Source organism: Tasmannia lanceolata, unplaced genomic scaffold, assembly GCF_043159265.1.
Source record: "Tasmannia lanceolata isolate RefF3 unplaced genomic scaffold, GAP_Taslan_0.1 ptg000002l, whole genome shotgun sequence".
Taxonomy (NCBI): Eukaryota; Viridiplantae; Streptophyta; class Magnoliopsida; order Canellales; family Winteraceae; genus Tasmannia; species Tasmannia lanceolata.
The window spans coordinates 44,455,581-44,479,722 of NW_027518679.1; the positions used below are offsets into that span (position 1 = coordinate 44,455,581).

The 24,142-nt window shown below is 38.7% G+C and overlaps 1 protein-coding gene across 2 annotated transcripts; it reads left to right on the top strand.

Annotated features, from left to right (window-relative positions):
- Positions 1-5,199: 5,199 nt before the first annotated feature.
- HCC1 (electron transport SCO1/SenC family protein) lies at positions 5,200-23,814 on the top strand. 2 transcript variants are annotated; one of them, XR_013249361.1, is made up of 8 exons: positions 5,200-5,439; positions 7,274-7,588; positions 9,041-9,131; positions 10,623-10,835; positions 20,253-20,342; positions 20,636-20,768; positions 22,824-23,179; positions 23,421-23,814. XR_013249361.1 is itself a non-coding variant. In XM_077376909.1 (7 exons), exons 1-7 carry the CDS (start codon positions 5,272-5,274, stop codon positions 22,942-22,944), a joined length of 1,131 nt encoding a protein of 376 aa, XP_077233024.1. In that variant the 5' UTR covers positions 5,200-5,271; the 3' UTR covers positions 22,945-23,184. The 2 variants fall into 2 exon arrangements, 1 of the variants encoding a protein (XP_077233024.1); XM_077376909.1 differs by lacking the exon at positions 23,421-23,814 and having other exon boundaries at positions 22,824-23,184.
- The last annotated feature ends 328 nt before the right edge of the window (positions 23,815-24,142 follow it).

The following is a 24,142-nucleotide window of genomic DNA, read 5'->3' on the forward strand; positions in this document are numbered from 1 at the left end:
TTTCTTTCTCTCATGGCTGCCTTGATCTTAACTCTAACCCTACCTGACTATCCAATACCCAATAAAGAGGGAGCATCAATCCTAGTCCTCTTCTTTATTTTAATCAAAGGACTAGGATTCATCCACTCAAAAGACCAAAAGTTCACTCTGGCTTTGGTGGTTCTTCCTCACCCTTGGCCATTCTAATCCAAAAAAAGTCTCCCAAACAGCTATAGAGATCCCTTTACGCATAAGATGCACTAGTTAACTTAGGCTTTAGCTAAAACATCCATGTGTCACTAGGACACTTATGATGCACTGATGACCTTTATACACTTTAATCAATAGTTAAATTCTTTCATGTTACACTTCATTCTTTAGTCTGGACCGTTGATCAAAGATCAATTGTTGCCCTCGTAAGGTCTTACAATTCATAAAGCATAAATGGAACCCACTTCTATACATTTCTGCCTTTGCATACCCTGTAGGCGACAAGATACTGCGAAACAAAGATAAATTCACTTTCTGCCTTCTCTTCCATTCAAATGTCACTTGAGAAACTAACTCAAACTAATAGGATGATTCATTTTGAGTATTTTTGAGTCGCAGTAATAACCTAAGGTAAAAAAAAACAAAAAAGCTTCCTAACCAATAGGTCAAAAGCTCCTGAGCTGATAGATTTACTAGGCAGGCCCCAACTCGGGACTATAACAGCAAGGGGTGTCTTTGCACTCTGTTGAAGCAAGACAATAAGGGTGCAAGTCAGGTCGGTTTGGGTCGGGTTGAGGCCAACCGTAGCCTTACCCCACCCTAATTTTCCAAATCAAGCCTGTTGGGTTAGTCCCATGGTTTCAAATTTCAGTTTCGAAATGCGTTTTGGTCCTCACCGAAACCTAAAATTCGGCGGCAATCTGTTATTACCAATAGGTAGAGATGGGTTTTATGGGAAGAGGACATTGCAGGAAGAAACTTTTTTTTTTTTTTTAATGCAAACTTGAGAGATACTTGTAGGGAAAGGACAGAGTTCCCTTGGAATTTGAAAACAATGAGAGGTAAGTGTGGGGAACGTAATTATAAAAAACTAGTTACTGTCCAATCTCAAACTAGTTATTTCTACCACAACTTCAAAACAGATTTTGACAATGAGAGGCAGAGCTGGTTTTCAAAGACAACGCGAATATGTGAGATGAGCTTGCAGACAACTCGAAAGAGTACAAAAAATTGGTGGAAGAGGATGCAAACCAGCCAACCCAAATGACTCAAGAACAACACTGGAAAAAATAATTAAATAGAAACAACAGATGAACATGGGATAGAAGAGAAGATGCCGGTATGCTGGGCCTAAGGGAGGACGGAGACTCCCTGTATTGTACTCAGGCCCTAGATGGATCTAACGCTCTGATACCATGAAGAAATTAGGATTTTCCACTAATCTCGGTTGATTACAATTAATCTAAAGGCGTGCTTATATTGAGCACATACATGATAAACGTTGAATCAAATATTGATAATTATAGAAAGAGATGAAAATGGAACATTCTATTCTAGTCTAATTTCTAATTCAATCCAGCTGCTTAATTTAGCAAGGCTACCCTATTCAACCCACTTGCCTAATCTACCACTAAGATGATCCAACGGTGATACCTACACCAAATCCAATGGTCGGATCTTACATATTCTAACAAAATCCGACACCATTAAAAATACTATTTAATTTAATACCAGATTTTGGCCGAAATTTCGGTTGAAATATTAAATAATTAAAAAAAATCGAGATTCTTGGTTGAATTTCCTGAAATTTCAGAAAAAATGAAATTAGACCGAAATTTCAACGAAATCCTGTAACGTTTCGGGGAATTGTACATTTCGGTTCCGGGGTTAATTTCGGTAGAAATTTAAAACCATGCCCAGGTAAAAAAATAAGGAAAATTTGTTATGAAAATGCAAAGTTATAGTTATATTGTGAAGTAAGGGTAGAGTTGCCGAATTTGTAAAAGAGGGGTTGTCAGGTTTTTAAAAGACTGAAATACCCCTCTTTAGTTTTACTTTTACTAACCCATTATTTTTACTTTTTAAAAGTCAGGTTTGAGAGGCAGATAAAAGTCTATTTCACACGTACTGTTTCACAAGGCACAACATCACTTCCAATAGATGTTATGAGAAGCGCATTTAAACCTGACTCTGGCCCACCCATGCAACAACAGCATGACCGGGCCTATAATTGACTTTCCGAGGATCATGACCATCCAATTGGTGGCTTGCGAAATCATTGGCTGGGAAAAGAAAGAGCAAAAATTTCTAATGATCAGCAATTTTCTATTAGCGTGATTTTCAGGCTATGTCTACACAATGCCCTTCGTTCCACCAAATGAACGGTTCAGATCATACTATTCTCATGTTGGTGGGGCCGAACTAAACTTCTCATTCATTTTTGCAATGCGGCTCACCCCTTGGATTGCTATTCCCAAAATGCACCTCTCGTTGGATTAAAAGCTTGAAACACATTTTTCACCCCGAAACCATTAGGGAACCACATTTTTCACCCTGCAACCACTAGGGAATCACATTTTATAAGCCGAAACCAGTATGGAACCACATTTTCTATGTCAGAACCATTACAGAACTACATTTTTCACCCCGAAACCATTAGGGAACCACAGTTTTCACCCCATTAGGGAACCACATTTTATACCTCGAACCCATTAGGGAACCACATTTTTCAACCCGGAACCAGTAGGGAACCACATTTTCTAAGCCGAAACCACTACGGAACCACATTTTCTAAGGAGAAACCATTACGGAACCACATTTTTCACCCCGAAACCATTACGAAACCACATTTTTCACAACGGAACCAGTAGGGAACCACATTTTATAAGCCGAAACCACTACGGAACCACATTTTCTAAGGCAGAACCATTACGGAACCACATTTTCCACCCCGAAACCATTACGAAACCACATTTTTCACAACGGAACCAGTAGGGAACCACATTTTATAAGCCGAAACCACTACGGAACCACATTTTATAAGCCGAAACCACTACGGAACCATATTTTCTATGGCGGAACCATTACGGAACCACATTTTTCATCCTGAAATCATTAGGGAACCACATTTTTCACAACGGAACCAATAGGGAACCACATTTTATAAGCCGAAACCAATACGAAACCACATTTTCTACGTCGGAACCATTACAGAACTACATTTTTCACCCCGAAATCATTAGGGAACCACAGTTTTCACCCCGGAACCACTAGGGAACCACATTTTATAAGCCGAAACCAGTACGGAACCACATTTTCTTCGTCGGAACCATTACGGAACCACATTTTTCACCCCGAAACCATTACTGAACCACCTTCTTCACCCCGGAACCCAGAAGGATGCCCATTTTATAAGCCGAAACCACTACGGAACCACATTTTCTACGTCGGAACCATTACGGAAACACATTTTTCACCCCGAAACCATTAGGGAACCACATTTTTCACCCCGCAACCACCAGGGAACCACATTGTATAAGCCGAAACCACTACGGAACCACATTTTCTATGGCAGAACCATTACGGAACCACATTTTATACCTCCAAACCATTAGAGAACCACATTTTTCAACACGGAACCACTAGGGAACCACATTTTATAACCCGAAACCACTACGGAACCACATTTTCTACTGCGGAACCATTACGGAACCACATTTTTCACCCCGAAACCATTAGGGAACCACATTTTTCACAACGGAACCAGTAAGGAACCACATTTTATAACCCGAAACCACTACGGAACCACATTTTCTACGTCGGAACCATTACAGAACCACATTTTTCACCCTGGAACCACTACGGAACCACATTTTCTACCCCGGAACCACTAGGGAACCACATTTTATACTCCGAAAGCACTATGGAACAACATTTTATACCCCTGAATCAATAAAGAACCACATTTTATACCCCATAACTACTAGGGAACCAAATTTTATACCTCAGAACCAATACGGAACCACATTTTAAACCCCGGAACCATTATGGAACCACATCTTCAGCGGTAAAAAATGTCTTCGAACCACTAAATAGTGTTTCCAAGGCCTAAGTAATGGTTCCAATAAGTTTTAAACACAAATGATACGTCCATGATGACTTTTAAAACCACTAAAATATTGTAATAATATATCAAACACTAGTTCGACTATTGGAACTACAATTTTCAGTCTTGGAACCACTATGTAACCTCTCGAAACTACTAAATTGTGGTTCCAAGGCCTATGTAATGGTTCCAATATGTTCCAAACACTAATGATATAGTCATGATCCCTTTCACGACCAATAAAGTAGTCATACAATATACCAACCACTTGGGAACCATAATTTACAGTAATGAAACCACTATTTAACGACCGAGGAACCACTAAATTGTGGTTCCGAAGCCTAACTATTGGTTCCAAGAGTCCAAGTATACATACGAATCCAATCAGGCTTCTCTCTACACACACACACACACAGAGAGAGAGAGAGAGAGTTACAGAGAGAGAGAGAGAGAGAGAGAGAGAGATAAACATGGTAATATCCAAACAAATAAGCTGGTAGACCATGACAACATGAAAAAACCTCACAAATAACATGAAAAAAATGAAAACCCAAGAAATCATGAAAACATGAAAACAAAAGAATATGTAAACCCTTTTCAACTAGAGGAGAATGGCCATACTTGGAGCTATGATTATCAACCAAGAAGAAATAATGGTGTTTTCTTCCCAAACGACTGTCTGTTATTCACGTTGGATGAGCTACCAAGGTATCCAACAATGGTGGTATTTCACGTTGAAAGTTCATTTGGGAAGAAGAAAGAAAAAGAGAAGGTGGTAGGTGAAATAGCATAGGGAAACGAGCTTCTCAAAAGGGTGGGAAAAACCAAGGGGTATATATGTCCTAAAGACCTAATTTCGTACCCTGACACCCCCTTTTCTATAATTTTGAAAACACTACCCTTACTTTACAATATCATGAAATCTTTGCATTTTCCTAACAAATTTTCCAAAAAATAATGATAAAATAATGATAAAATTAGAGGGGCAAGAGTGAAGAGTCCGGTCGAGTGGGGTGGGGTCCTAATCCGATGCGAATGGGTCCCACTCAAGAGCTCATTGTCTTATGTCTATCTTCTCCCACGAGACTCGTCTCACCATATCATTCCCCTTGAGTTCCGAACTAGGGTTTTAAAGTGGTATCCCTGCATCTATATCTCTATTCGATTTCTGGGAAGTATTTCTAAGCAGCAGAGCCATGGCTTCCCGCATCTTGAGAAACGTTTCTCTTCGCTACTTTCGTCGTAATCTCTGTTCATACGCTCAACACTTATGGAGGCCTACGAAGCTATCTCCGCAGTTCGATCCTTCATACAGACTCTCTAGCGTTCTCCGATCCGTCCTCAATTCTTTCTCCCCATCGAAGGTTCGTGTTCTCAGTCTCTCTGTAATCTATAATCAGTTTTGAATGAATTGATTCCGCTTTTTCATTTTGAACTAGATTTTCTAAATTTTTATTTGATAATCTGATCTTTCAATTCCATTTCAGTAGTTTCTCTGCAAGTTCGTGTTTATGTTATTGAGAGCCTTGCCTTCACATTCATGCTGTCAGTCTCTTTGTTTCTTTTTTTGTTCTCGTCCTATGTTGAAGTAGTTTAAATGATTAAATAACACCATCTCTAACAGCTTAAACTTTTGGAGTAATTGGTTGTTTCATAAGTGGTATCAAAGCTGGGGCGTGGTAATTCCGATTTACCCTCGAGGATTGAGAAGAAACTCTCGGGAATAAGATCTCTTAGGTCCCACATTGCTTCCACGTGACGGGGGAGATTGTTGGAGTTCCACGCTGTAGTTAAGATCCCACATCGGAAAATGCAACTCATGTGGAAGGGCTTATAAGAACTTGGGCACCCTCCCCTTAACGGCTAGCTTTTAAGGGTGATTTCTACCCGCATATACCCATGTGAAAAACAACCAATGACTCCAAAAGCTTAAGGTGTTAGAGATGGTGTTATTTGCTAATTTATACTTGAACACTCTCCCTCATGTGTGGCCCCACTTTTTGGGTTGGCTGTACACTTGGCATATGTGATCCCTCTTTTGGGTTGGCCTTACATGTGGATTTTTAATATCAACAGGTTATTGGGCTTTGAACCCAAGACATGCCGTGAGGCAATAGCTCCCATGTGAAACAACCAATTACTCCAAAAGCTTTAGCTGTTGAAGATGCTGTTATTTAATAATTGTTTTTCTAAATGATCGCCAATTATATTGAATGAAGGGACCGAGATGGTCAAAATACTGAAAAGGGAAGAAGCAAAATAGAAGAAAAAAATACAAAATTACAACTGTGAGTCACGGGGAAGCGAGTCAAAAAGAACCAAATACTCTTTCGCCACGCCTAATCTCGCCAAACTATCCCACCTCATTAGCCGAGCGACGAACATGCATAAAGACTATTGAGGAAGCTTCCAAGCAATCGGCCATCTCATCAAAGAATCTATCAATCTTCCAAGGATGCTTTTGAACCCCTTTGAGCCACTTGATGACATTTAAGGAGTCCCCTTCAACCGCCACATTCTTCACTTTATTTGATGCCAAGAGTTTAATACCCTGATGAGCTGCACGAACCTCGGCCTCCGTAGCTTCCGTCTTCCCAATTGGTCCCTCAAATGCCCACACTATTTCCCCTTGGTCATTTCTTAAAACCCCTCCAATTCCGGCCGGGCCAGGATTACCCAAGCTTGACCCATCAAAGTTTAATTTAAGGAAGCTAGAAGGCGGAGGATCCCAACTTTGTACTACTTTATCCTTATTTTCCACACTCCAACATACTTCTTTCCAGCCTTCCCAAAGGTCAAATGCAGATACAAATCTAAAGGATGGAAGTGATTGCACCCAAGAAATTGCAAGGGCAATCACCTTAATGAATAGAAAGGCGGGGTCCCTCCTATATCCTTTGAACAGTCTTGCATTTTTTTCCTTCCACAGGACCTAAATTGATCCACTATTTTGATTCACTATAATAATTTATACTTAAACATCATATATTTTGATCCACTATGTAAATACTTGTCCATGGATTGATGGTTAAGTGGAAGCTTTGAATGCAATGCTTAGTTTGTATAGTTAGACCAATAAAACCTTTGAACAAATGGATACTCTCAGCTGAATATGTAGGTGCTAAAGTTATCCCTTTATCCACCTCTGAGCCAACACTTTTGTATCCCTATTTTAAATTATTTCCATTCATTTTGTAGGGCTTTCATGTAGATTATACAAGCACACCTTCAACGTTATCTTATAGATACCTATCTAGTACTACTGTAGATCCTGGAAATCCCGGCATAAAGAAGTCTGTAGAAGTTTCTTCTAAGGAAGGGGAGGGGATAGATGAGTCACGTCAAAGTGGTCCTTCTAAGGAAGAGGAGAAGGCAGGGGAATCAAATCAAACTGGTCCTTCTAAGAAAGGGGAGAAGGCAGGGGATTCACAGCAGACTCATCCTTCTAAGGAAGGAGAGCAGGCAGGGGAATCACATCAAACTGGCCCTGTTGGGAAGTCTATTCGAGGAGGGGTAAGTTTTATTTGGACCTGCTTTTAAAATGAGTTTCAGTTGTAAATTGATTGACTTTTCTTTTCTCCTAAATCTAATGCTTCTCTACCCGTAGTTTGTTTAATATTCACTTCTTTGCAAGACATCCATTTGTGGAGATGCTAAGTTGTGTGTAGGAACTGAATATTCACATGAAAGAGATGCCCCAAATTTGTCTGTAACATTTCAAGTATTCCACTAAATCTTTGCACCGTACATATAACTGTCTCAGCTCTTGTAGAAGGCATGCTTTGACGAACTGAATGTGGACAACTGAACAGATTTTGGTTATTGTAATTGGAGATCTCATCAACAATTTTAAACTGAAGCTTTGTTGGATCCATGGTATACCGAGAAATTTTCTGAGATTTTAACACATAGAAGCTAAAAATGAATGACTATCAAGCATTGATAACAGTTACAGAACTCATATGATTTTCCAAGTTCGAATTGAGCAACATGCTCAACCACATGCTTGGCTTGGCTTGGGTCTCATCAGATATTAAAATATTCTTTCTCTGCATTTTATATATGATACTTATATGAGATCTTGGTTTGTGCTGTATGGCATATTATTCTACTTAGCTTGCATTGGGAACCTAAAGTTGAAGCATAAAGCATTTTTTCCAAGTTAGAATTGACCAACATGCTTAACCACCAGCTTGGCTTGGTTTGGGTCTCAACAGATATTAAAATGGTCTTTTTATAGGTATTTTATGTTTTATGTTTTTTTCTTTTATTTTTTTTGGAAGAGTAGTCTTTTCTTTTCTTTGATCTTGTTATTTTCTCATGTGATTTCTGAACTTTTCTAGAACTTTCAAATATCTGTATTGTCGAATTCCTTCCCGAATCTGAACTTTGCAACTATGGTATCAATGCCTTGCAGTAGACCTTTGCTTATTGACAGTGTGTGGCCAGGATTGGGTCTCAACAAATGTTAATATGATCTTATATGGATTTTTTATGCTTCTTCTCTTTTTCGTTTATTTTCTCTCTTTTTTTTCTCATGTGATTTCTGAACTTTTCTAGAACTTTCAAATATCTATATTGTCGGATTCTTTCCCGAATCCAAACTTTGCAACTATGTTATCAATGCCTTGCAGTAGAACTCTGCTCATTGACAGTGTTGACATGAATTTTGCATTGCAAGGAATCAAACCCTTGTGTTAGTTTCTTACTCATCCTTCAATTTATTCCGATACATATTAACTGTCTCCTTTTTAGATTTAAGTTCTCATGAGAAGTCGTGCATCATATGGCTCTTTTGTGCTGTTGCATCACATTTGATGGAATTTTCATCCTACCCTTTTTTAGTAGCGGACAAATATATTCAAACAACAGAGAAATACAGTCTACCTTTACTTTTTCCTATCGATTTTTTGTTCCTTGTGAGAATTAATAATTTTTAATGACTCAACTGAGTTGATGTTGCAGCCTGTCTCATGGTTGAGCCTTCTCTTGCTGATCTTGACTGGGGCAGGACTAGTATATTATTATGACCAAGAGAAGAAACGACACATTGAAGGTAGATTACTATGGTGAGTAGGAGTAGGTTGTCTTCTGCATTGGTTTCTTGTGGAATTCTTGTTTTTGTGGTCTCCAAAAGTTTGTTTTTGAAAAATTTAAGTCTTCTTTTTCAACCTAGATGCCTTTCCAAGTATTTCTTGGGACATGCTATACCTAATTCTGCACGTGTTCAATTTGACTTTCAACGTTCACTTTTCCAGCTGATGTTATGTTTCACGATATCCAAAACTTCTTTTACTTTTCATGTCATTGTTTGCGATAACGTTAAAACAACTGAGTTAAAATAGTTGAAGCATTTAATTTTGATCAAAGTCGATTTAGTAATTTGAGGCTTGTTGGTTTCAGAGTAGTGTTCTACTCTCGATGTTTACTTGCTAAGCATCTCGGACTCAATATATTTGGACTAGATACAAGATATTTCAAGGGGTGGAATGATTTGAGGATTGGAAGGGCTGAGTATGGGTGTCTAAGAGTGAACTAGATGGAATCCAGTTTAAGGATTTTAAGATAATTAACTTTGGATTTTCGCAGTTTGAGAAGTAGACTAGACGTAGCAATTGCCCTAATGGATCTTGAAAGATCCGACCATTGGATCTCTTCAAAATTTTAGTATGTGGTAGGAAAATACTATTGGAAGACAATATCAAGAATCAAGATGAAAAAAACAGTCCAACAATAGAAGGTGTTGAAATTAAAGAACAAGAAAGATTGAAGAGTAGAGCTGAATGAATGATTAAAAGTAGAACACGATAAGTGTTTGATGAAGGAAAAGATAGAACTTAGAAAGGATAGGGATTAGGGCATCAGACCACTAATCAACCAATGTCATCACACCACTAATCAACCAATGTCATCACACCAATGGCTCGATTAGGAGAATCACACCCACAATGGCTTAATGGCTCGATTAGGAGAATCACATCCACAATGGCTTAATCTAAGACTTGTTACTTACTAAAAGATGGTTAGTAACTACTACTTTTTGATGTACTTAGATTTTGAAATATAGATGCTGATGGTTAGAAATTACTATATTTTGATGTACTTGAATTTTGAAAGACAAAGAAAATATTGCAAAACGCTCCCATGACGCTCCCAACCTTCGATGGTTAGACCCCACGCTTCCTCGCCCCCGCCTATGCACATGCTTTGTGCTTCTTAGTGCTGAACACCTATAGTTTGTAATGGTACATTTTAAGAATTAAGACTAAATCTAAGTCACTTGGCTTCCCTATCTCTTTAATAATGCTTAATGCGCTCATTCTCTGTGGTCTGATAGCCTGATTTATCGCTGCTTTCTCACTTTTTTCCATATTCTGTTGCGGTTGGTTCAAATGCTTCGGTATTTTTTTTATTTAGTAATATCTAACCACCCGCTGACTGGGATTCAATTCCCAATTACAATATGCTGTTTATTTCCTTGCAAGATATTATTACTATATCTAACTTTGCTTTTGTTCAATACTTATTCTGTTTGTAATTCTTGCAGAACTAAAGACTGCCTCAACTGCAGTGAAGCAGGGGCCATCTGTGGGAAAAGCTGCCATCGGTGGCCCGTTCAAGCTTGTGAACCATGAGGGAAATTCTGTTACTGATCGGGATTTTTTGGGGAAATGGACAGTGATATACTTTGGCTTCACACACTGCCCTGATATTTGTCCCGATGAACTCCAAAAGCTGGCTGCCGCAGTTGACAAAATCAGTTAGTTCTATTTCGTGTTTATGAAATGATTATGAATTCCAAATGCCTATGCTTGTAAAGATTTCATTCTTAAAATTCTTATGCCCTGATTGTAGAATGTGTTAATGAAATGGGTGTGTCTAAAGTCCGATTTGGACACTAGTCAAATTAGAAAGCGAATTTACTTCACACATTGCCCTGATATTTGTCCTAGTGAGCTCCAAAAGTTGGTTTCTACGGTTGAAAAATTAAGTTTCTTTCATGTTTCTTAAATGAATATGAATTCAAGGCATAGAGACATGCCATATTAGTAGCCGTTCGCTGGGGCCTTTAGTAACTCTCATTTGGTTCGTTTTTGAAAGAGAAGAGACAAGGCTCTCTCTCTCTCTCTCTCTCTCTCTCTCCCTTTTGTGCTGTGAACCCTCTCTCTGTCGCAGATCTCTCTGTTTTGGGATTTCAGAGAGAGAACCCAAGTGGTTTTGCACTGGATTTTATGGGTTTTGAATAGATAAGCTATTTTGTGCTTGAAGTTGGTTTTATGTGGTTTTTGGTTTGCTCATTCTCTAACCATTATACTTGGATTTGATGCAGACCCATTCATGCATCATGCGCTCGTCCAATTTTATGGGGTTTGCAAGTGTTTCGAGTGAGCACACCATCTGTTTGATGAAATGCTTGAACCATATGTTGTGGCTTGGACAACTCTCCTTTCTGTGTATGCAAAATTGGGGGCTTTGGGTGTGGCTCTCCAGTTGTTTGATGTTATGCCGGAGAGGATTTTGGTTTCTTGGAGTGCCATGATCGCCAGATTTTTGAGGAGGCCGTTGGGAGGTCGGATTTGGAAGGCCGTCGGCCGGATCTGGAAGGCCATTGAGGTCGTGGGTTGCCGGATCTGGAGGCCGTGGAGATTGTGGGAGGCCGTGGGTTGCCGGATTTGGAAGGCTGCCGATTGGATCTGGAAGGCCGTGGAGGTCATGGGTTGCCGGGCCTAGAGGCCGTGAAGATTGTGGGACGCTGTGGGTTACCGGATATAGCAATGGGGCCGTGGGTTTCTGATTCAAGATCGTGGAAGGTGGCTTGAGGTGAGGGCTTGGTGGCCAACGCTAATGGAGGTCGCCGGATTCAGTGGCGTATGATAGAATAAACGGCTATCGTGCACAGTTACGGGCGCACAATAGCTCTAGATCTTCGGAGTGGCGTATGATAGAATAAACGGCTATCGTGCACAGTTACAGGTGCGCAATAGCTCTAGATCTTCGGCGCTGGCTGGAATGAGGTGGAGAAGTCTGCGTGGCATTGCAGCGCGTATCATGACTTGGCAAGGGCGCGGGGGGGGGGGCTCAAATATGGCACTTTTTGTTGGATTCGATACAATTTAGGCTATTGGGTAATGTAATGGGGAATGGGGATGGATATTATATAACCGATATGTAGGGGGCGGTACTGTTGTAGCATGTTAGGGGACAACTTGTCCCTTATTTGGCACTTTTTGGAATAATAAATGTCAATTTTATAAATAAAAAAGAAGGCATAGAGACATGCCCGCATGATACTTACGGGAAATAATTGTGTGCCTATCCTTGTAATGATGTCATTCTTAAAATTAGCCTTCTTGATTCTAGAATCAGTGTAAAAGAAATAGTTGTGGTTTCTAAAGTCTAATTCGAATACTACTCGAAATTGAAGGTAAATTTGTGATGGGGGAATTTTGAAATAATATAGGGCCCACTTATTTCCCACGGCATATTTAACTGGGGAGAGATTTAAGTCGTGGAGCATTTATGTCCTTTCTTTGAATTCAACTAAATCACTTAAGTGAATTCGAATCAAATAAAAGATGGAACCAATCAAGTACTACAAATTTTTTAAAGGGGGAGAGTTTTAAGTAGTAGGGTGAGAATTGGGTTTTCTACTTTCATAGGGTTTTGTGAGGGGAACACTCTAGAGTTAGGTTTTGTGTCCACAAGGGCTCACATGTTAGGTGTAGGTTGTCTTAAGAGGAGGATCTAGAATCTTGAAGAGGTCCATATATATGTAAGGCATTAGGGCCATTTTGATGAATGTTATGTAATCCATAAAGTGAGCTTTTGCTTGTGAAGAACTTTTCTTCTCTTCTTGATCTTGAAGTGAATTCTTGATTGCCCTTGTGTGTGTGAGGCCTTCGGTTAAGAGGTTTGAATCCCTGGGTTTATCCTCCTTCTTTTTCTCAAGGTAATGTCTATACCATGCACTCTTTTGTTAGAATTTTTTTTTTGTTAGAAATTTTTATCTCTTCTTCTCTTCTTGATCTTGAAGTGATTTCTTGATTTCCCTTGGGTATGTGAGGCCTTCGGTTCAGAGTTTTGAATCCCTGGGTTTAACCTTCTTCTTCTTCTACCCAAGGTAATGTCTCTACCATGCACTCTTTTGTTAGAAATTTTTTATCTCTTTACTTTTCAATTTCGAAGACCGAGTTCTGAATTTATTCCATTGTTCTATTAATATCATTAAGAGAAACAATTTGGATGGATCTGATCTAGGATCTAGCAGCTAGATTGAATTGATCTTAACTTTGATATTTATAGATTAGGTTGATCTAACTATCCAATAGTCAGATTGGATTGATTTCAACGTGATTGGATAAGAATAGCCATAATTGAAGATTTCAAGATCTATATAAGGGTTAGATCTGTAAATGACCCCTATTGGATTATATTTTGATGGATTTTTATGTTTGATTTGGCTTTTTTCTATTAAGTTCTGCATCATATTTGGTATCAGAGCTACAAGAAGTGCAAGAACTGGTATTGGATATTAATTCTGCAAGAACTAGTTTTTTCCCTATTGGTCCTGCATCAATTTACTTTAGTGGAAACAAATTACAAGCGGATCATCCTAATAAGCATTGAGGAATTTCTCATTTGACAGAATTCCTCTTTTCAAGGTCATTACCGGTTAAAAGTTTACCATTTATTCTTAACTGAAGAAACACTAAAGTTAAATTTTGCATTTTCTTTCGTACAATAAAAAAATTAACTTTTGCCTATGTTCTATTTTTTAAGTTTTGCGGTGCCTGTTTCAAACATGCATATCGGTCATTGAAGCAAGTGTTAGGAAAAAAAAGGGCGGTCCTGTGCACCTATGTCACAAATATTGTTCTCGGGAATTTCTCGACAAAGGAAAATCTTGGGATATATTAATTTTTAAAATTTTTCCGGGTTTATATCGGGAAAATATGATAAAGGGAAAATTATTTTAAAAATACAAAGTTTTGCTGAAATTATGAATGAAGGGCAAAGTTTTGAAAATCATGAGAGAGGGGCTATCAGGTACGGTCAGAGTTGTTTTAGGACAAGAATACCCTTCTTGCTTTTCCCTCCACCTTTTGGGCACTGATCCCAATACAATTTCACCTACCCTTTTCACCTTTTATCTTTTTCTTCCCCAAGCCTTCTAAACGGTAAAACTCCATACCCATCGCCATTGCCATTAGAAAAAACTCCATTGCCATTGCTATTTGAAAAAAAACTCTCTCTTTGGGTGATAAACCTATGCTCTGGTAGGTCCATTCTCATCCATTTGCTTAGGTTTTACATGTTCTTTGCTTGTTTTTTCTGTTTACAGTGATATGGTTTATTTTCATCCTCTTTACAGTGCGCTCTCTCTCTCTCTCTCTCTCTCTCTGAGGAAAACCCGAATGGAACTCCTATCTATACAATCAGAACCACTACTTAAAAGTGCTCACAACCAATTTTTAAATCTCGGAACCACTACTTACACCCCGGCACCACTATTTATTCCTCGAAACCAATCAATAGTGGTTCCTAGAGTATACATAGTTGTTCTAAGTGTGTAAATAAACTCATGACCCTATCTAATCAATAAGAGGCACTATTTAAACACTCAAAACATCTATTTATACACTGGGAACCATTTTTTAAACCTCTGAACCACTAAATTATGGTTCCAAGAGTGTAAATAGTGGTTCATACATTGTGATAGTATTTCAATGGTTCTAAACATTATAAAAAAATCAGATGCACTATTTAAACACTCAGAACATCCATGTATACACTTGGAACCTTTATTTAGACCTCGGAATCACAATTTAGTGGTTCTGATAGATTAAATAGTGGTTCATACATTCTAATAGTATTTCATTGGTTCTAAAAGTAATCATGAGTGTATCAATAGTGGTTTAAACACTCATAATCACTATTTAAACACTTGGAACCACTATTTATACGTCGGACCAAGGTTGCCAAAGCGGGAATCGAAGGCTCCCAGGGAAGAATCCTGCTCAAGGTTGCCAGAGCGGGAATTGAAAGCGGGAATTGAAAGCGGGAATCGAAGGCTCCCAGGGAAGAATCCTGCTTCCTTGCGTCGGACCACTAAATAGTGGTTCCGAGAGTGTAATAGTGGTTTATAGCTTATTAGTAGTGGTTTCAACATTCTAAAGTGGGCCTATTTTGTCCCTGGAACCACTATTTTGATATTGGACCCACTAATGTAAATCTAGGAACCACTATTTAATGGGATGCGAATTTTGACTTTCGGACATTCGAAGAAGTTCTTCAGACTTCCGATAGGATTCCATTAGTTTTGTTAAAAACTCCTACAAATTCGGGAGTCCGAAGGAAACCATCAGGCGTTCGAGTCGAACGTCCGAATGTCCCCTTCGGACGTCCGATAGGATTCCAGTAGTTTTATTACAAACTCCTTCACATTCGGGATGTGCTTTCCTGCGAGAGAGACGTGCTTTCTGGCGAGCGACGTTACTTTCCAGCGCGAGGGTAGAAGAAGATAAAAAGGTGAAAAGGGTTGGCAGTGGAGAGAGACGTGTTTTCTTAGGGTTTATTACCCAAAATGAAGAGAACCAATGGAGTTTTTTTTTTCTCTAATGGCAATGGCAATGACAATGGAGTTTTTTTTTCAATGGCAATGGGGAAGAAGAAGATAAAAATGTGACATTGGCATGGGGAAGAAGAAGATAAAAATGTGAAAGGTAGGTGAAAGTGCATTGGGATCCTTGCGTAAAAGGTGGAGGGAAAAGTAAGAAGGGTATTCTTGTCCTAAAACACCTCTGACCGGACCTGACAGCCCCTCTCATGATTTTCAAAACTTTGCCCTTGATTCATAATTTCAGCAACATTTCACATTTTTTTAATAATTTTCCCTATGATAAAAATAAAAATATTTAAAATTATATAAATATATAAAATTTAAGAAAAAATAAAAAATAAAATATCGTAAAATTATCGGGATAATATCGTGATATTTTTTGATAAAAATGAAAATATCATTGTATTTTTAAAATCTCTGAATTTTGTCGTTTTATCACAATGTCGCATTAAAAACGCGATATTTTGAAAATATAGGAGATATTTGTGACATAGCAGTGCGCGGGGCTCCTTCCATTGCGGGGTCTGGGGAGGGCTAGATGTATGCAGGCTTACTTCTACTTTGCAGAGAGGCTATTTCCATGACTGTACATTATCTTGTCCCCTTCTCTCTCTTTCTCTCTTCCCTTCTCTTTGGGAGGCATTTCTTATGCTACCAATTGTCTAAATCTGTAGAGGAATGCTAGCTGCAAACGCAAGGTCTATAGATGCACTCTAAACATGTGGACATGTTTCCCGAACCTACATTTTAGAATTAAAAATTGGGAACTAATGTTTCCACCCCGTTTTATTTTGTCGTGCTCTCATTTAAATTGTTTTTCTTAAATGACCAAAGTGCCCCTTTAGGGTTTAGCTCTTGTTAAAGAGGGAAGAGAGACAAGGAGAGAGAGAGAGAGAGAGAGAGAGAGAGAGGGAGAAGGGGATATGTGCTTGAGGATAGAGGTATTAGGAGGGTCAAATCATTCTATAATCAATTTGTGCCTTGTTCTGTGGCTTCCATTGAAGCTGAAATGTGGAGGATCCAAGCTCCTCCCAAATTTGTACCTTCAGTTGGACCGCATGCATAGGTTGTATTCGGACGATTGATTTTATTCGGAAGCGGGGATGTGGATTGTGCACCATTGCTCTTGGTGCATAGAAGCAGTGGAATCGATCGATCATCTCTTTATACATTGTAAAGCAGACAGGGAGATATGGAGTGGTATTCAAAGCATTTTGTTTTATAAATTATTTTTCTTTAGAGGAATGCTAGCTGCAAACCCAAGGTCTATAGATGCACTCTAAACATGTGGACATGTATCCCGAACCTACATTTTAGGATTAAAAATTGGGAACTAATGTTTCCACCCCGTTTTATTTTGTCGTGCTCTCATTTAAATTGTTTTTCTTAAATGACCAAAGTGCCCCTTTAGGGTTTAGCTCTTGTTAAAGAGGGAAGAGAGACAAGGAGAGAGAGAGAGAGAGAGAGAGAGAGAGAGAGGGAGAAGGGGATATGTGCTTGAGGATAGAGGTATTAGGAGGGTCAAATCATTCTATAATTAATTTGTGCCTTGTTCTGTGGCTTCCATTGAAGCTGAAGTGTGGAGGATCCAAGCTCCTCCCAAATTTGTACCTTCAGTTGGACCGCATGCATAGGTTGTATTCGGACGATTGATTTTATTCGGAAGCGGGGATGTGGATTGTGCACCATTGCTCTTGGTGCATAGAAGCAGTGGAATCGATCGATCATCTCTTTATACATTGTAAAACAGACAGGGAGATATGGAGTGGTATTCAAAGCATTTTGTTTTATAAATTATTTTTTCAAAAAAATATCTTGGGTCTTTACATCCAAGTTCTTAGATCTTCTAGATGGTTGGGTGGTGGTACATTGGAAGAAAAAAAAGGAAAAGTACTTTGGCATGTTTGCCTCTTTGCAACCCTGTGGGTCCTATGGAAAGAAAGAAACTCTAGAGTTTTTTAAGGTGTTGCTGAATCTCCTCATGGGCAACCTCGGCCCATCAGGCATAGGAGGTGTTCTAAGAGACTCTAGTGGTGTTGTTATTTGGGCCTTTTCAGGTCCTCTTGGGCCAGCAGACGCTAGCGAGGTGGAGGTTAGAGCCGTCCACCAGGGATTAAAGTGTTTGAATAACAATTGTATGGATAAGGTAATAGTGGAGGGAGACTCTTCGAATGATATTCGGTGACTTAGCAGAGCAGTTGTCTTCTGTGGAGATTCGCCCAATTCTTTGATGAGAATCAAGACAGAGTAAGTGGGTCCTCTATCATCTTTAAGCTTAACAAAAGGTCTGCTAATTAGGGGTGGACATGGTTCGGGTCCAACCCGAGGAATCGAACCAAACCGGCCACTTTGGTTCGGTTCAGTTCCAAATTTAAGTGGTTTGGTTTTGGTTCAGTTGTTTGGGAACCGATTGCAATTGGTTTGGTTCTGGGTTTGGGATCCTGGAACCGAGAACCGAGAGTGATGACATCCCCCCCAATGGATAAAATACCCCCCTCCCCATAACGGTTTCGTGAGAATGGTTAACTATTGCTTGAGGATAAATTCACCCCCCTTTAATGTTTTTCTTTGCCTTTTAAACTTGACGTTTTTGGTTGCCTTTTAAACTAAATGTTTTTGGTTGGCTTTTTTAAAGTTAACGATAGTTTTAGACTTAACATTTTTTGGTTGCCAATAAATGGGAAAAAATTTATAAAATAAAGGTTGGGTAAACCCAGAACCGAACCGAACCGATCAAGTTCAGTTCTGGTTCCAAATTCTGGAAACCGATTGCAATTGGTTAGGTTCTAGGTATACCCCAGAATTGAACCGAACGATGTCCACCCCTACCGCTAATGGTGTGGCAGACAGAATCGCTAGGGATGACGTGGGGAAGCACGGGTTGGAGATGTTTGATTTCCTCCCCCATTGATCTTTGCTTTCTTTTTTATTGTAGTTTTTTAATTTGTGGATCCTCTTTGTACTTTCCGGTTGACCATCTCGGTCTTACCTTCTCTTATTGAATGAAATTGCAACCATTCAAAAAAAAGGAGGGTTAGATGATGATCTCTCTCTCTCTCTCTCTCTCTCTCTCTCTCTCTCTCTCTCTCTCTCTCTCTCTCTCTCTCTCTCTCTCTCTCTCTCTCTCTCTCGTGTCCACTGCCATTTCTCCGTTCTTAGTTTGGTCGAGAAAACCAACAAAATGGCATTTTGGTCCATTTATATAAAAACTTTTAAAAAAACGAAAGCTGAAAAAGGATGGAACGGCCACAAAACGAGGTGGCAATATCCATTCCTTTAAAATCGTTCAAAACACCTAAGTCATTTCTCAAGCAGATATGTTTCTACGATTTTGAGGTGCATCAGGTTCCATTGATGGGCTAATTCAGTCCAATCTCGTTTAAATGCCAATTTAAACCAGCTGAACCATGCCATACACATGTTCTTTTAAAGATTTAAATTATTAATAAGATAAAAAATTCAAGAGTAATTGTTATTAATAGTCTTTAGAAAGCGATCAAATTGTTATTAGTAGTCTTAATACTTTGTTTTTTGGTAAGGCAGCTCAACTTTTACTTTCTCTTGATTAAAGCCCACAGGCTATTTCACTTATCTGGACACTTGCCCTCACTTACCAATTCAGTCAACCTCTTCTCTTGATTATTGCACCCCATCAATTGTGTGGCAGAAGGAAAAGGGGAATCTTTTCTTATTTTCTCTTCTGATGCTTGTCCTTGAAATGAATCATGCAAAACCCTAATTTCTAAGTTTCATTTAGCCACTCCAATTGTGTGTTCAAAAGCAGTATCTTGTTCTCATCTGCTCTGAACTTGTTAGTTTGGCATAATGTTTTTGTCCTGTTCAATTTCTTGAGTATGGTGCATCTTGGCAGTTTCTAGATTATGATGCATCCTAACTCTGGGTTAAGTTTTTTTATATAATAGCCCTTTTATGCATTAGGAATGGGTCTTGAATATACCAGAACTGATTGTTGACTTATTGATTATTTTAATTATGTTGGAGGTTTTGTTTCCTATTTTATGTCATTATTTCCTTTGTCTGAGTGATTTTTCAGTAATTTACTATAGATGACCTAATGAGGCTCACCCGGGCAATGGGTCAACTAGTTGCTATTTTACCCTTCTCCTTCTCAAGACTGAACTCACAATTATTTTTTTCTTCCCTTTTCCCACACTAATGTTCGATCAGAGGAGCAGAATGCTTATATCCTGACCAAGGCTGTTGAAAAAGGTTGTTTTCATGGAATTCTTTCTAAACTTTATGAGGACCACGTCTGATTCTATTATACAACGGTCTTTTATTGCATAGAGACTGGGTTTTGGATATCTTCGAATCATTTGGTCACATATATTGATATTTTGATTGATTATGTTAATTATCTGTGCTATTTTGCTGAGGGGCATATAGCCTGATTTTCTTGAACAACGGTCTTTCTCGGCATAAAGAGTGGACTTCCACATTGGAATTTTCTGTTGTAGGAAGCTGATATCTTTAAGGACGCTATGTTATTTTGATCAGGACCAAGATCTGATTTTCTTGCTTTCTCACTGCTTGCAGGGGAAAATGCAGGGCTGGAAATTGTACCTGTTTTCATTTCAGTTGATCCCGAAAGAGATACTGTTGAGCAAGTTAACGAATATGTCAAAGGTGCTTCCTTGTTTAGTTGTATTATTTGAAATCGGTTTCAGATTTTGGACCATCCAGTGCCTATTGCTTCCAAACCCCATTTGATTTGGTCTTTTTCTACACTTTGCACTTATCTTTATATCCCTGTTATGTGTTTATATGGATATATACACATATACATACATACATTTGTGTGTGATTGATAGACTTTATTATTCTCTTTTAACATCCAAAGTTGAAATACTTATATTCTCGTCATTGCGGATGCTATGATACTTTCAACTTGCGTGCATTAATTTTGTTTCCTGTTGCAGAGTTCCACCCACACTTAATTGGGTTGACTGGCAGTCCTGATGAGGTAAGGCAAGTTGCCCGTGCTTATCGAGTTTATTATATGAAGACAGAAGAGGAAGGCTCGGATTACCTTGTTGACCACTCTATTGTCATGTATGTATTACCATCCTAAATATAATTGGTCGATTATTTATTGATGATATGCATTAATGCTTCTTTCTGCAAATAAGTCTCCTAGTTGTGTGATGTGATCACTTTTAAACTGATCATGTTTCCTCGAGTGTTTTTTTTTTTTTGCTACAAAAAAAAAAAATCACAAAAAAATGTTTCCTCGAGTTATAATAGGCAACGCCATCTTTCTCTAATGCGTATTCTTAAATAATCGCACACCTTTGAGAGGGATGAAATCGTCATTCATTCATCCTGGAAGTTGTTCTTAAACTACATGAACCTACACTAGATGCATGAGAACTCAAAATTTGTGTTTGATACTTTGGAATGTGTTTCTGGCTTTTTATAGAACTGAGATCTCTACTTTTTACTTGTGATTTGGATGTCATTTTACTTATATTGCATATGCATCCGCTTAATAAAGTAGGCAATATACTTCACAAAAATGTTACTTCAAAATGATTTAAAAAGTTGATCTACAATGAGAAATAGGTTAGAACAAAGAAGTGGGAGTGGGAAAAAGAGCAAGAGCATGAGCGGAGTTGAGGAATGATAGTTTTTTAGCGGTTCAGATTTGGTTGTGGTCGAGGGAACACCCTGAAAATATATGCACAATAAGAATTTTCTTCTCCCCAAAACCTACTTTTAGTTTCTCTGGGGTGCCCCTTTAGAGCCTAAGAAATAGGCCCTTTTGTTCTCCTAAACTTTCGACGACTCCCATTTTTAAAACTTACAACCAGCTAAAAGTAGCCCCCTACCTTTTAACTGTAGGTCATTTAATTTAAGTGGCTTATAAACATAGGTTAAGTGACTTCAGGGACTTGTGTTTTGGAGATGTTTTCCAAAATGTAAGAGAAGAGGACCTAACAGCTATGGCGGAGGAACAATTTGACATGAACCCGACCAATGAAAATGTGAACAAGATGGTGGAGGCTAAACAAAGACTTAAGACAGCTCTTCTTATGGAGGAAATTTTTACTAGGCAAAAGTCTAGAGAAGTGGCTGAACGAAGGGGACAAGTACACCAAATTTTTTCATGCTTCTGTTAATCGCAGTGGAAAATAGAATTGGATAAAGAGAATCTTGTATAATGACAAGTGGGAGGAAAACTCAGTCAGAGGTTATTCAACAGGCAACGTGTGATTAATTTAGAAACCTATGAACGGGAGAGGGAGTGTATGATGATGATGAGGTATTGGATGTTATTCCGATTGAGATAGGTGAAGAAGACTACGTGATGCTCCTGAGTATTCCAACAGAGGATGTGGTGAAGGCTATTTTTGGCCTTCCTGATGCTCCTGAAATCACACTCCTGGGCCTCATCGATTTCATGGCTTATTTTTTTAGTCATTGTTGGTAGATTATTAAGGAAGATCATGTTATGGCCATTATTGAGTTCTTATAAGATAGAAAAAAAATTGATTTATGATAATCTGAGTGTGATCAGTGCAAATTCTCAGCTCAACCCAGTTAATAATTAGAAAACTTCTGTAGTTTCAAAACTCCCTCCCATCGTAGTCAACTCAGCTGAGTCGATTCCCTTCTACCCTGGCTGCATTCTTGTTCGAGTCCGCATTTTGTCCTGCAAATTAAATTAAAACCACTGTGGCTCCTGAGTTACATCCTAGTTCAACTAAGTAATCCGTTCAAATTCAGCTGAGTCAACTAGAGAAAGCTTTGGCCACTTTTGAGCCCCATCTGCATTTTAAAACATTGGGAAAATTCTTTTCACTCGTTCTCTTTTTCACTCAGCTCTTTCAAAACAATGATCTTCATAAAATATCCATTTCCTCCCGTAGCCCTATCAGGGAAGTATTTATTTCTGGGCAATCATGACTCCGATCTTCTACTCCCTTTATGTCCTTTGAATATCTTGCCAACTGCATTTGTGTTGCCTTGCTAGAGGCTTTTTCTAAACTGAATTATATCTTGTGAGCTAATAAAAGTTTGAAATGCTTAATCTCTTACCTCTAGATGGAAGCCTTCATAATCAAACCGCATCTCTTGATAGTTGATACTGTGCTGATCAATTTGCAGGTACTTGATGGACCCTGACATGGAATTTGTAAAGTTTTATGGGAAGAACTATGACACAGATTCACTTGCAGAAGGCATAATCAAAGAAATAAAGCAGTACAAAAAGCAAAGGAAAGTATAATTTCTTGCTTAGCATTTCCTCATAGTTCATTTACCCTTACAAAATTTTGTAGATTCAGCAATGGAGGATGAGGAAGTTTCTTGCTTAGCATATCCAATTTTGGTTCTTTTTCAGCCATACTGATAATTTGCAGAGAGGATGAGGAAATTTCTGTCCTATTTTGAGGATTATATATTGGAGATGCCCAAAATATTTCAAGCGATAGAACAGTGAAAGTTCTATTTTATTATAGTAGGTCAGTAATAAGGACGATGATATTGTCACCCACCCTGCGTACGCATTCGCCCCCCTTATTAATGCTTTTTGACGTCAAATCAAGCCAAAAGGGGAGCGAATGCGTAATTTAGGGGGGGTGACAATATCATCGCCCAGTAATAATTGTGAAAATGATATTGTATTTGATGAAATGATATTCTTTGTTGTTTAACTGTGTCCATCATACATGTGGCATGTTATTGGCGTGATTCGGACTTTAGATCTTGTAGGCCACCCCCTTTTCTTTCAATAGGGAACATCGGTTCAGTGTGATAATGGACATTCCCCACTCAGAGATTGCCCGATTCAGCTCATCCAGGACCCCGGTACCTTGGATTAAACTCATTCGGACATCCCGTGTACCTAGATTCAGCTCATTCGGGCATCCCGTGTACCTAGATTCAGCTCATTCGGGCACCTCGGGTACCCAAATTCAGCTCATTCGGGGAACTTTGGTACTTGAATTCAGTTCATTTGCACATAGCGTACCTGTATCTGGACTAGCTGGGAATCCAAGTTTAGAATTATTTTAGTTTCTTGTATGCTACTAAAATGATCATCAGATCCAGAAGAAAGAATGCAATCTTGGAAATTGCTCAATATTTCAAGCTATAATCAAGGTCTTGTGAATAGATCCCAACTGATATTTCTTGCTCAATATTTCAAGCTATAATCAAGGTCTTGTGAATAGATCCCAACTGATATTTCTTGATTTATTTTAGGGAAGTGATATCAGCACAACCATGTTTTAATAATTGCAGAGTCCTACCTTATATTTTCTTTTTTAAAATGGCTCGTTAGAGCCTTTTGTGAACTGTGATAACCTTTTGACAGCTCTTTAAATGCTAAAGATAGGATGCATTAATGCAGATAACAAGACATGGTTGTGCTGATATCATTTCCTTTCTTTTAATGTACAAAACACAAGAGGATGCTCATCTAA